We start from the raw sequence: 14,869 nt of genomic DNA, 5'->3' as shown, positions 1-14,869 counted from the left end.
TAAGGAAAGCCCCAGGACCTGATGGAATTTCTAATTGGGTACTGAAGGAATGCAGAGAACAACTGGCGGATAAAATTCACAGCTTAATTGTATGCTAACTGGAAGAGGGGAAAGTGCCAAAAGAATGGAAGAGGGCAAATGTGGTACCAATTTACAAGGGAGGAAACAGGGAAGAACCCCTGAATTATAGACCAGTGTCTCTAACCAGCATGGTCGCAAAATTGTGTGAGAGAATCCTGAAAGACAGATGGATAAAATATCTGGAAGAGATGAATATTTTGGCTGAATGTCAGTTTGGATTCAGAAGTGGAAGGTCATGTGTTTCAAACTTGTTGAGCTTTTACTCAAGAGCGATTGATGTGGTACAGGAGAGAGATGGTTGGGTGGATTGTGTGTACTTAGACTTAGAGAAGGCCTTTGACAAGGTACCTCATAAGAGACTAATGTGGAAACTAGAATATATAGGACTAAAGGGGAAACTTCTGGAATGGATGAGAGACTTTTTGAGAGACAGACAAATGAGGACAGTAATAAAGGAAAAGATGTCTGGATGGAGGGAAGTAACAAGTGGAGTCCCTCAAGGCTCAGTGTTGGCGCCAGTAATGTTCCTGATTTACGTAAATGATATGGTAGATGGAGTGAACAGTTATGCGAGTCTGTTTGCTGATGATGTAAAGATCTTGAGGAAGATAGAGGTTGAGGAGGATTGTAAAATACTGCAGGAGGATTTGGATAGGATACACAATTGGAGCCGGACGTGGGAAATGAAATTTAATGTAAAGAAATGTAAAATATTGGAAATGGGTAAAAGTACCAGGAGACCATCACTGAATTATTTTTTGGGTAATGAATTAATCACAAAAAGGAGAGAAGAGAAAGATTTGGGAGTGCTGGTCCAAGATAGTTTGTCACCAGAAAAGCACATTAACAAGATAGTTGGAGAGACTTATAAGCTCTTGACTAACATAAGAGTAGCATTTCATTATATGGATGAGGAAATGATGAAAAAATTGATAGTGGCCATGATCCGCCCCAGGTTAGAATATGTAGCGGTAGTGTGGTCCCCACACAAAAAGAAAGATATAAACAAGATTGAGAGAATACAAAGAACAGCAACCAAGATGGTCCCCAGTCTGACAGACCTGTCATACAGAAAGAGGCTGGAAAAACTGGATTTGCCTTCGTTAGAGGAAAGGAGAAAGAGGGGAGACATGATTGCGGTGTTCAGGACCATGGTGGGAGTAGATAAAATTGACAAAGAAGATCTGTTTGTATGGGATAAGAGAGCAACAAGAGGACATGGAATGAAATTGAAAAAGTCAAGCTGCTTGAAGGATATCAAGAAATATAGCTTTCCTTACAGAAGTATAGACTTATGGAATAGCCTGGACAAAGAGATCATCCAGTCTAAAAACTTAAACGAGTTTAAAGTTAAATTCGACTTATTGAGAAACAGCGACGGAAACCCACGAGCATAGTACATTCCGTGTATATCACAATTAGGTATATTCTTAAATATTTGGAACGACTTAGACAAAGAGGTGGTGCATGAGAAAAACATTCATGTGTGTAAAGGTAGACTTGATAAATGTGGATATGGAGACAGGACAACACGAGCATTGCTCAATTCCTGTATACTACAAATAGGTAAATACACACACACACACACACACACACACACACACACAGCAGATATACTACTGTGGTCAACAATTACTTTCCAGTCTCCTGAATGTCTAATGACCTGGAATTTCACTTTCTCAGAATTCCAGAGGTAAACAGAATACTGTACTGTACCAAACCCTCATAGGGGTAACACTCAAAATTAAAGCAGGGAGCACACTGGATAAGTGAAGCAAAATCCAGAAGAATTTGGCTATCCCACTGGACCATGACAAGAATGAGATCAGGAGGATTATTGAGATTTTCCTGGTAAGTGATTATCTTCACTTTCTGCCCCTCTTCCCTCTCAGTGTTGAAAACTGACTACATCACTGGAAAAATATGCCTCCCAGACTGGACTACTGGTACTAGTGCCACTGGAACTAGCCTACAGTTCTGGCCAGAATTGAACCCTCTGTTAATCAAGCAGAACTGTTGTATCCACACAATACACAAAAATTCAGCATGGATGTACTGTACTATTCTGCCATATGTGATCATGTATTCTCAGGAGACTGGCCACCATAGCAACACACTATATGGCCTCAACATCAGTGCAGTACAACATCTCATACTCTCTATGTACGAACTTACAAGTTAAATATGTTCCCCTAAAAATTGCGGTGATTTTGACAAGGACTCAAATTATAACTTTCTACCTGTCAACCAAAATTCTTCTAATATAATTTACCAACCACATTTTCACAACTGTGCTCTCTATATGATGCAAACATAAGTTGTATGCATACATGCCAGATAATATATGACAGTGCAGGACACACACACACACACACACACACACACACACACACAGCATCTTTCAATATACAGTACAAGCTTAGACAAGGACTATGAGACCATACTACTGTGGGCTTAAAAGACATCTTAGCACTTCACATTTTCATTTGCATGTTACTCCTTGGTGTTCTCGAGTATTATTTTACATCTTCTAAATACAGACACAATTTGCATAGCTAACGTAGAAGAAAACGGATAAGGCAGAAGTGTCATGGAGTCTCTGAAGCCCACGTTAATGCTGCCCTATAAATGAACACACGGATATTGATGTTACCACCCTAAGCTGCTCTACATTCAGACCTAAGCAGCTCTAGACTGTCTGGATGGCTACACTGCAGTGCAAGCTCATGCAGCTGACAGTCTTCCAAATTCTGACTATTCATTTTCATAAACTTGGGGTCACAGCCACTGAATAGTTTCAATGGAATTTTTAGCCCTGAGACAAGACTCTACAGTGTTGAGGAAAGTGACTTCACACTGTATGATGCTGATGAAGAAAAAAGTCAAATATTATCTAAAAGCTGGGATCAGATGGGGGTGTTCCTTGGCAGTAAATATTAGGGCATGACATTGCTTATGTGACTTTACTGGCCATGTGTTAGTTTGCTTAAATGGGTTTATTCAGTCGTACAGTGTTCACACCAGAAGGTGAGGATGAACAATGCCAACAAGGATGCTGGATGCTGATATAACCTCACTTGCTTTGTTGGTCTTCTAAAGCAAATAAAAAAAGGAAGTGAAAACCTCTGCTGACTCATATGTGGCTAGCAAAGCAGAGGGACAGAGTCAAGTGCTTCAGACTGCAAAAATGCATCATAGGAAGTCCCAGCTATCACATGGTAGCTGAATGCACATACTTTCACAGTGCTGTGTGTTACACAGGAATGTGCACATGCACAAACAATGAGTGGTCATAGTGCTGGCCTGGTAATCCTCATATTGCAGGTTCAAATTCCAGAATCTCAAAGGGTGAAATAACTGGGATTCATTTCTTGTTAGTTTCAGTATTCTTTCATAAGCCCTCTGACATGCCATAAAAAATAAATCTGCTGTTGCCATGACACTGTACTGCATGAGATTCACAATATTAAGAAAGGTGGTGGGCAACCAGTAACCTGACTTGTGCCACGAGTGAGAGAGGCAGTGTGCAGAAAATGTCACCTGTTAGAGTGTAGTGTAAGCACAGGCCTGAGGCTTGTACCAGGCTGTCCCATCATCATCATCATTATCATTACCACCATTATATTATTATCCCAACTTCTTTTTCCAACCCAAGTATGGGGTGTGATAGGGTCCTGTGAGCAAGAATAAAATGACAGAACAAATTAACAGCTTGCTCAATACAATAGGCCACACACTCACACCACATAATAAAAACAAGAATTTGTCTGGAAAAAAAAAAAAAAATGTCTAATTTGCCTGTCTTGTCTAAACAGTCTTTGAGGCGAGAAGGCTTGTTAAGGATGTTCAGCTTCATAATTTTTCATAACAGGCCATATGCTGACAGCAACACCATTCCCTAATAGTAATACAGTACCAATAAAAATCCCAGTGACTATCCCACAAATTTACTATTCTGTGAGAAATCCAACAAAGTTAGTGACTGTGGCCCCAGCAGTGCACATGAACAATTATCACTGCTTCACTTGTAGTGCATAACATATACTGTAACTTCCCCTGCTACTGTACAGTATAAAACTTGATTCTTGTTGGAAAACTCCTCCAATAACTATCACACTGGTATTCTATCATCATTTTGAGAGAAAAATGATTGGCCAGTGAGCCATCTGTTATATCACTCTGGGAACACATACAACTGCCTTTACTCTTTAATACTATGGTTCTCTCTCACCTGATAAAAAAACTCTGGTGTTAGCCTGAATGAAATGAATCCATCCACAACAGCAAAATGGATTAACCACCACAAACTCCCAAATTTAAATTTCTTCATTAAATTTGTAAACAAATCCATGCCTGGCAAAATAGTAGAAAAAAAAAAAAAATAGTGAAAAAACAATTCATGCCTAATCAAGCACTCAGCAATGCTTCTGCAACTCAATATAAATTCCTTGCCAAAGCAGATATCTGTGCTCAGCAAAGCAAGCCAGCAAAGCCCTAAAGCAAGAAGGCAGCAGCGTCTCTCAGGTCCCCAACAACAGTGCATCAGGATAATTCACATCTACACAAAACTTTGTCCCAAATCTCTGTAGTTCAACACGACCCATGGCTGTATTCTCACTGGCTTAGGAGGTTCCATTGCACTTTTTTGCCCATGGAATTTATAGTGCAAATTACATCTTACATTAATATCATCATGTGTTATCAATACAATTTGTGCAAGATCATATAAACAAGCACTACGTTAAAAGGAAAATGTCCTACGCAACCTCCCATGGTCACAAGAATACAGGACCTACAGGCATATTCTGTACTATAGACTCAGTAAAAGGATACTGAAAAGTACCCAGATCTGAACAGTTATGAAATGCCTGTAAGAATAAACTGCAAGCAGCCTGGAAGCCACACTGCAAAATGCACTAAGTTACAAGGTAAAGGCTTCACATAGCAATCATCATGTAAATTATAACTGTGAAAAACTGTGACTGCCTTCCCTAGGGATCATACAGTAAACAGGGCTAGATAACATACTGAAATAAATGAATCTTGATTTTTTTTTTTTTTTAATGGAAGAATTTTGCAGGCTTTTAGCTTTTGGTTCTTTCTCCCTGGCAAAAAAAAAAAAAGGAAAATAAAAATACAGTACTTCTGCCATATACCAAGCCACTGTGAATCACTGTTAACTGATTTGTATGGCTAGTTTTGATCACAAGCATTTCTAAGGTATGCTTGTTCTTTATAGCAGCCATACCCACTCCATACCCAGTGTTCACAACAGCAAGGCAGTTGGCAGGAAATCTATAATGATGAGAATTGTCCTCTCTGTTACCTCGGTTGTAAAAATACAATCAACTGACTTCTGATGGCGCAGACTTCTTTACCTTCAACTTTATTGTCATGAAAATATCCTGAAAGATTTTAAGGAACTGATAACCTAGATTTCCAACAGGAGCCAGCCTACTTTAGTGCAGTACAAATGCCAAGATATACCAGTAATAAATCAAAATGACAAATCAATACCGGTAATAAAACAAAAACTGCCAAAAAAAAAAAAAAAAAATCATGAAAATCAAACCATAACTGACCATTTTATCCCTGAGAATCTTTCTGACGCCCAAGACCAGGTCCTGCGCTTGAGTCTCCTGTGTACCATCCAGGCCTAGGGACCCCAGCTTCACCATTAGCTTATTTACCCCATCGGCAGTTGTGGGGGCATCTTGTATCTGCGGTAGGGACGGCGCCTGCGATGATGCTGGGTGGTGGTGCATTGGTTGTTGTGATGATGGCTGTGATGATGGTGATGGTGGCTGGAGGTGCAGGGATGGTAATGCTTGCGTGGTTGGCGGATGCTGCGCTGGTGGATGTTTTGGCGGAAGGATCTGCAGCTGCGGTAGTTGAGTCGATGTCTGTAGCTGCGGAAATGGCTGAAGGAGTAACTGCTGGTGTGGGGGTGGGAGGTCGGGGAGAATTGGGAGGTCGGACTGGTGGGAAATCCTGAGTTCGTCTAGTAACGCGGGGGGTGGAGGCGAGGACAATGTCTTGCGTTGAAATGACACCGTTTTACTCAATTTTGATCTCCGAGCCACAAACCCTTCAACCGTTGGGGCCTTCATGAGCCTGCGAAGGTCTGCTCCATCTGGGGGTAGGAGGTTTCCCCGAGAGTCCTCACGAGAGATGCGCTTGAGAATACTTTTTAGGGTCTTGCGTTCTGGCGTCTCAGTACTCTCAGGGGAGGAAAGAGGAGGGGACACATCTTCACTCGGAACCTGTTAGCAGAAGTAGTTGCAGTGGCAGTGGTGATTGTAAAGGTTTAATTTTAGTGGTCACAGTGGTAGCAGACATGGCAGAATTGGTGACAACAGCAGTGATGATGGAAACAGTAGTTGGAAGCAGCAGTAATAGTAAAGGTAGAAGAAAAGTTAAGGAAATAAGGAAGAAAGACATGTTAACAAATGGTCCGAAAAAAGGAAAGATGGAAGACCTATGAACAAAGGAAGAAAGGAAGGACAAGCTAGTACGTAATGAATGAGTAAATGAATGACAATGGCAAGAAGAACTAAACACAGAAAGAAAGAAAAAGAAGGAAGACATGGAAAAAAATCATGTCAAATCCACAACTTCCTATTTAGAACAGCTGAAAACTGTATATAAAAAACAATAAATATCAACCCTTTGCGGAGTGCAGGCTCCCTGCTGGTTCACTATAGTCCAGTTCTAGGTACATTTGTGAGTTGATGACTAGTGTCCTTCCACTGATTTCATTACCGGTACATGATAAAAGACTTTGTCATCCCTTCCCCTATGAGAGGTTACTGATACAAATGGGTTATTCAGACCTGAAGACCAGGGTAAATTAAAACAAAATATAAAACACACAAGAAAACATAAAAAATCAAAACAAAATAAAAAACACAAGAAAACATTAAAAAATTAAAAAAATAACATTCAAAATAAACTCACCCTACGAAACAAAATCATGTAATCATAACCAATATCCTAAATATATATATTCTAAGGTAATACAGTACTGCATATTACACTGTGGGAAGATTTCAGAGACAAAGTCCTACCTGTTTATCCAAACTATCTTACTGTACTGTACAGTACTATGTTGTCAAATATCGAATGTCAGTCCTCAATGAGGACAGGATGTTCCAAATCATGACTATTTTTCTATACAACAGATACTGTCAATTTGGGGAAAATGACAAATCAACTTTATAAGCATTAATGGAACTGTAGCAAGCCATTCTTCTCAAACTTACTGTAGATTAATAATTATAATAAAAAAGGGGTGACAATGAGGACTTGCTATAACAACAAGTTCTATGTACAATTTTCCAAGATGTATGAAAAGTTCCTGTCAAATTGTAAACAAAATTTTAATTATCAAGCTAACATGACTTGCCAGTACTACAAAAACAATTATTGATCAACACTACACTACCTCCTGACTTCAATAATTCCCTCACTATGATCACGTCTTTTTATTTTGTTCTTGCTACCTCCAGATTATTTTATTTAGCTTGGCAGACATCCTGTACATGAGCAGGTTTTAATACAACCTCCAATAATGTAAAAACACAAGTTTTTTCCTAAGCCAAGCATAACTGTATGGAAGCATCAAGAGCAATATAAAACAATGTTACATCCTGAATGAATCACTGTTGTGATGCATACTGCACATAAACCATCAATGAGGAGCCAAACTTGTAGAAATGACTTAACAACAGGTCTGTATATCATCCTAACCACGTTCCACGATACTAGTGGAGAAAAAAAAAAAGTTATGTATGATTCACTTTTCCACTAGCTCTTGCTCTGAAAAATACCATAAAAACACAGCCTATAATAAAAATACTCACAATTAAACATTATACAACGTAGGAGTTTGTAACTTATGATTTCAGAATATGCCACATTACAACAACATATGAACAGTAAAGTACTGTATTTTATGTATCACTTTCCTGTGGACTCAGAAGGCTGCCTAGTACCTCTTCCTTACCCAAGGTATACTGGATATGGCAAATTAATAATTATAATCTTGTACATAATTTAAACAGATATATAATCTTTTCTTCTTCTTCACATACATGCTCACAGTTACCTACTCCAGCAGGGTGGCAACCAGTAAGAAGAGAAAGGAACCTCATTCACTCATATTCAGTCTCTCAGCTGCAGAATGTAATACTCTACACAAAGCAACTTTTAACCATCCACTAACAGGCCATTTTAATTTATGATTTTTTCCCATTCACTTCATTTCTTGCTTGTTATAGAGCATTAACTGCTAATCATCCCCACAGAAACCACTTTATTCCAACTGACTCTATTCCACACATGCCTCTCACTCTAGTGTGCTCTATTCCACACATGCCTCTCACTCTACTGTGCTCTATTCCACACATGCCTCTCACTCTACTGTGCTCTATTCCACGTATGCCTCTCACTCTAGTCTGCTCTATTCCACATATGCCTCTCACTCTAGTCTGCTCTATTCCACACATGCCTCTCACCCTAATGTGCTCTATTCCACACATGCCTCTCACTCTAGTCTGCTCTATTCCACACAACCCTCTCACTCTAATCTGCTCTATTCCACATATGCCTCTCACTCTAATTTGCTCTATTCCACACAAGCCTCTCACTCTCATATTCCTGGATACTCATAACTCTTTGATTCAAAACCTTTTTTCACACAATTCTTTCATATTTTCCTTGGCCTCCTCCATCCCCTTCCTGATCTGAACACTGTCTTTTTCAATCTCTGCTCAGCCATTCTCTCCATATGGCCAAACCACTTTAACACACTCTGCTCTGCCCCTTCCATCATGCAAAGTCTACTTCCACACTTTCACAGTCATTCTCTCACCCTGTTAAACCACCTCACCCCATAGCCAAGTTTTACATACGTCATTTTAAACATTTCCACCCTTTTCTTTTTAATCCTGAGCATTCAGTACCCATGCCCCAAATCCATACAGCACAGTTGGCACCATTATGCCTTTACACACGTTCACTTATTTTCCTTCCACATACTTCTCAAGGCCCTTAACACTTTTGCATCTTCTCCCATCACACTGATAACTCAGGACCCCTGAGTTCCATCTGTTGCTGTCCAACCCCAAAGACTTATAGCACCTCCCAATCCAGACTTGCTCTCTTATTGTTTCTGCTCTCTTTACTCTTTCTAAGAGTTTCAATACCCTTCTCACTAAAATTCTTTCAAATTCTGATACTAAGTGTTCATGTTAACCAACTTAAGTTAAACAAGTCAAAGAAACTGTTAAGGAAGAGGTACTGTGGAGTCTCAAAAGGTCGTGAGATGGTGGTTTAATACCCAACATAAGCAGTCCTATTACAATACTGTCCTCAACCTAACCATCCCACAACACACATACAAACATAATGCAATGCATTTTTCCTGTACACAGTACAGTGCAAGAAGTAGTAACACAGTACCGTATCTTCGTATTTACACATAAACATCATCCATCCATCGTCCAATCCTACGTTGCCCCATGAGAAGCGTAGGAACCCGGGGCTAAGCAAGTTGGTCCTGACATGTAAGATGAGAGTGACCAGCCTCACTAATGCCTGAGTGGCATTATGTGAGGACTAAACTCCAACCATCCCTTGGATATAAACCTTCACAGGCTCAATCCGACTGGCATTATAAGCTGATACAGCAAGGATTAACTGTGCACCAATCAAGATAACAAAATATGAATCTGTTTTACTTTTTTATTTTTTTTATTTTTTTTTGTGTCCGACTCTGGGCATAGGCTTCACAGCCTGCTATCAAGGCCCAGCAGTCCTCCTACATACCATACACCTCTACATGTCACCACTTCGGTGCTAACACCCACCGTCCATATTGAATACATGCTAGGGATGTCTCATACAGAACTGGTGTATTGGTATTAGCGGGGGTATTTTTACGACATGTCGGCGGGTCTTCTGGTAGATCAGTAAAGCCTGATTTAATGAAATTAAAATCCTTAAACTGTTCCCTGCCCTGGCCGGGATTTGAACCTGGGTCCGGTAGGACTGCAGGCCACCTCTCTACCGACTGAGCCACCGCCTCCCCCTATAATGGGATGTCGTTTTTAACAGAATGTCTTGCGCAGTCTATGAAATGTAACTTAAATTCAAAACTGTTACTTCACACTAAAGTGAAATGCCATTATTTTTCTCCATGAAAAACTGTTCTATCATCTCAAAATACTGGTAATGTATATTTGAGCTGAAAAATTATGAACATGAAGTAAGGACTTCTGCCGCAACATGCAAACCTTTCAGAGAGTATGGCAGTTGTATCGGCTCTCAAAATTTATATAAGAAGCTGGCAAGTCTTCCCACTCTTAAAAAACCATCAACTGCATTGTAATGGGGTTATAAAAATTATTTATTTCTTCCATGCAATGATACCACCACATGACTTTATGTATCTTATTGGAGATCTCCTAAATAGTGGAGTTCTTCACTCATTTCTCACCCCTGTAGTAAGAATTACTGTAAATTCAATGCCAACATTTGCAGCAAGTCTAACTTATCATAGAGAATAATTTCCCCTCAACACTGCAGATGTGTTAACAAACTGACAAAGCCACAACACTTGACTGGAAGGGAATTCACATAGCTGAATAAAATGATCTGGTATCAGCCTAAGTGAAATACCAAAGAATAACCAAAGCTTTTAAGCATCTGATATTAAGAATTTTCCTCAGATGAATACCATCAGGTGGTGTTAGTATGAACAACTTACCACAGCGCATCCACAGCCGTGTTTAACTCTCTGATTTACAGGCTAATACAATTCAGTTAACTGATTTGTATTAGCCTGTACAAAACTTTTCGGTACCGGTAAAGTCCCCAGCACTGGAAAGCATAAGCATGGAAACTTTAACTGGTCTGATTTTCAGGAGTTCCTAAATAAAAACCAACATGGGTGAAGAAGCATTTCAGCTTACAGGTCATTTTCATATGAAAACTTATTTTTCTGGTGCACACTGTTATGCCTTTTCTTTCAGATCTGACCATCTAAAAAAAAAAAAAAAATCCCAAAGTTTTGAGAAAAGGATAAATATAACTCCAGAAATGATGTTAACCAAATAATATCCTTCAGACCCAGCTAGGCATCCATTATACCCAACTTTGACCTCCTTCAAGCCAAATGGTTTCCTGTGCACCAGGAAACCATTTACTACGCTGGGTGGTAACCATATAACCAAATTTTGGCGCCTGGTGGTTTAGTGGGTAATTATTGTGCTCCAATCGGATTGAGCCGATGAAGGTTTATATCCAAGGGGTTGTTGGGGTTGATTGCTCATGTAATGCCACTCAGGGATGACTGAGGCTGGTCACTCTCATCTTAAATGTCGGGACCAACTGCCTAGCCCCGGGCTCCTCCGCTCCTCATGGGGCAATGTAGGATTGGATGATGGATGGATGGATTGACCTCCTTCAACCCATAACCTGGCAGTCTGATGGAAAAGGACTTGCAGAAACTATCTACCCAACTTAACCTTCAGAACTACCACTGGTATCCTGAAGAACTAACTTCAGCATCCTTCAGATGCAACTTCTGTGCAACCCGGACTAATGTCTGATATATCAGAAAAAATCCGGATTAGCAGGGGGAAGTCCGGATGTCGCTTTTATCTGAATTTCGCATATTTCGGAATGGTTTGGGCCCCAATTAGTCCGTTATAGTGAGGTCTTACTGTATATCTTACTTGTATTAGCACTGCCTAAGGTACACATTTAAGTACTGTCTTACTATTCATGTACTGTATTGCTCTATAATTTCTTTTCAACATGGAAATACAAAGTGTTCACTGTATGTTCAAGTAAAAAGCTCCAACTACTGTTTGTATGAAAATACACTTCAACATTTCAACTAAACAATATAAACAGCTGGTCTGCATAATGCAAAAAGTACAGTACTGTGAGATAGTGACATAAAACAAATCAACACTTCAACAAATACACAAATGTACAGCTGTACAAATCACTGAAAAGAAAATGATGAAAGTACTATCACACACAAAAGTTTGCCAACAACTCCATGACAACAGTGTTTTGCCTTTCGTATTTTTCATTCCTCTCTCAACACAAGAGAGTATCCTTCCTTCTCATACTCTTTTGATGAGAGGCTCATTTTAATTATCACATAAAATATTTTATGTCACACCTTCTATCAGCACAAACAGCTGGGAAGTGGTGTAAAACTTCTGACTGTGATAGTAGAGTATGTGTTGTATTCTATGTGATTTTAGAGATTGCATATAACCTTTTCCTTAGCAATTTATCCTGCACTTTACACCTCAATATCCTTTAGTATGTTGTTGATATATAATTACATCAACATTTAAAAAGTATAAAAAAGTAATACAACATCCCAGAAAACGTTATGGTGTAATATGCAAAGTTAATTATTAAGGAACAGGTGCCACAAAGCCTCCAATGCCACCTAGAACACAAGCTGTGACAAGATACCTGAAGAGACAAAATACAATGCAATGCTTCAACAAAACAGTGCACTGATTACAAAGGTGTACAAATCACTCTGAAACAAAAGCACTGAATGTTGTGAGTTTGAGACATGAGCAACAAGCTAGAAAAATTTAACCCCTTCTCCCTGAACACATAATCTTCATTTTATTCTTGCTGCCACCACACTATTTAACCAGCTCACAGGAAACCTCTTGTTTGGAAAGTCTGTCCTCAGCTGAATAGAATCATGCAGAGGAAGCAAGAACAACATAAAAAATACATTACCAAAAGGAAGGGGTTAAACATAAAATACTTCCAATAGGTCAGTCTTTCTGAGATGTGCAGAAAATAATTCCAATATTTGAAATTATTTTATGCAAATGACTCACAAAAGCCAAAAGCATATTTCAGCAGGTGCTTATTACAATGGAAAAACATTTAGTTATTAAATATGCTCAGCTGCAGCTCAAAAGAAGCTTTAACTTTCGTTTTTTATATATTAAAAGAAAAGATTATGAAGAAAAACTATTTTCCTCCATTCTTTAGCTTTGTAAAAAAAAATTTACCCTGCTGCTATCCAAAAATATACAGTACTGGTAAACTATTAGGAACTTTTAACAAAGCCATGTTAAACTACTAAATGAAATACATCCCATTTTAAGAAATGAACTGTGGTAAATTAATCACTAAAAAATAAAGCAAATATCATTAATGAATAAATCAACCACAGAAACAATTACTCCCAATGAATCATTCATTGTTAGATTTCATAAAATTAATTTGAATAAAATGTTTAGAAGAAATTAGAGTTTAGGTGTACAGTAGTTATAATAAATCAATCACATTACCTTGAGGGAGTCAACCTTCTGGACCGGGCGATCAGCTGGGATAAGACGTGAGAGTGGAGTCTTTGGAGGGGGTTCCTCCTTACTTCCCTCTCTCCGCCCAGACCCTTCCTTCCTCAGCAGTATCCCCTCCTTCCGCCCGGGCATCTCCTTTCCCAGTGACCCATCTTTGCTCAGGCCCGCTGAAGATCTCCTCACCACCTTCTGCGTGACCTCCCGAGCTGAACCTGGGTCGCTGCTTCTTCGATTTAGTGCTGACTTCCCCTCGCTGATTCCCTCATTCTCACTTTGCCCCTCCCCTCCCTCACGTGTCACCTCAGCAGTGCCATTTTCTCGCATTGTGGCAAGTCTGGACACATCCTCACTTGTTTTAAGATTCAGTTCGTGCTCATCTGTGCTGCGTATTCTTCCCTCATCCATGGCCCGCTTGAAACTATCACTGCGGGTGATTTTCTCAGTTTTGTCTTTACTTGAGGCAGTCTTGGCACTGTCCACTTTGTCTGTAACACTTACAGGCACCCCCACTCGACCCACCATGTTCATTTTCTTGGAGAGCAACTTTCCAAATGCTCTCTCCACTGCTTGACTCCCTTGTACACTATTGCTATTGGCATGAATGTCTTTGGTGGGACCCACACTTTCATTTCCTTCCTCTATAGTTATCCTGGTTTCTGCGGTCTTGCTGAGGTCATTAGTGACTGCTTTTGACTGTTGCTGCTGTTTGTCTTCCCCTTCTCCTGACCCCCTCTTCTCTACTTTGGGAACTGGGGAGGTTGGGGATTTTGTTGCTGGGGTCAACTTGATTCCAGGTGGTTTCGTTGTGTCAGTCGTTTTGGTGTCTGGCGCTGCAGATGTCAACAGTGCGGCCCTGAGTTTTCCTTTAAGCATTCCAGGCGGCCGTGGCTTGTCTTTCTTCTCAGTCACAGCTGGCGCAGTGTCTATCGTTGGCGATTTAAGAGGGGTTTCGGAAACTGGTGAAGACACTTTCTTTGCCTCCACTTGCCCTCCATCCTGCTTCTCCCCTCCTCCTGCAGCTGCCTTCTCCCTCTCTTCTCTCTCCAGCCTCTCCTTTTCTTCTTTAGCCTTGAGGAGTCGCAACCGAGCAAAAAGTGGCAACCCTGCACCAATGACCTCAGGCTCTTCCTCCTGCTGCTCCTGCTTCTCTTGGTGTTTTTGCTTAGCCTCCTCCTCCTCCTTCACCCTCTGCCTCTCCTTCTCCTCTTTGTCCTCTTTCTCCTTCAGCAGCTTGAGCCTCTGGAGTAATGGCAGCCCGGCACCCAACACTCCCTGCTCCTCGTTGGATGGTGCCCGGCCTGGACTGGTTGCCGCCTGGTTGGTTTCGTCACTGGTGACTCTCGACATCCGCTTCAACACACCCCTCGTGAAGCCACTCGAATTGTCACTGCCACTCCTGCCACTAATTCGCCTGTGGGAAATGCAGGGGA

At 40.3% G+C, this 14,869-nt stretch overlaps 1 protein-coding gene across 1 annotated transcript in view; it reads right to left on the bottom strand.

The window, feature by feature from the left end:
* Positions 1-14,869, bottom strand: part of LOC145404049 (uncharacterized) — a 191,575-nt gene that overhangs the window by 21,510 nt on the left and 155,196 nt on the right. Inside the window, exons 19-21 of the mRNA XM_080275654.1 lie at positions 13,428-14,850; positions 5,983-6,344; positions 5,664-5,784 (exon numbers count right to left, since the gene is read on the bottom strand). Of these exons, the coding sequence (XP_080131780.1) occupies positions 5,664-5,784; positions 5,983-6,344; positions 13,428-14,850 (1,906 nt within the window). The remainder of the gene's footprint in view (positions 1-5,663; positions 5,785-5,982; positions 6,345-13,427; positions 14,851-14,869) is intronic.

The sequence above is a fragment of the Coenobita brevimanus genome, chromosome 62 (genome assembly GCF_032717465.1).
Source record: "Coenobita brevimanus isolate Jiangsu-jjx chromosome 62, ASM3271746v2, whole genome shotgun sequence".
Taxonomy (NCBI): Eukaryota; Metazoa; Arthropoda; class Malacostraca; order Decapoda; family Coenobitidae; genus Coenobita; species Coenobita brevimanus.
Note: the sequence above shows the minus strand (reverse complement) of the source record. Positions and strands in the feature narration are given on the sequence as shown.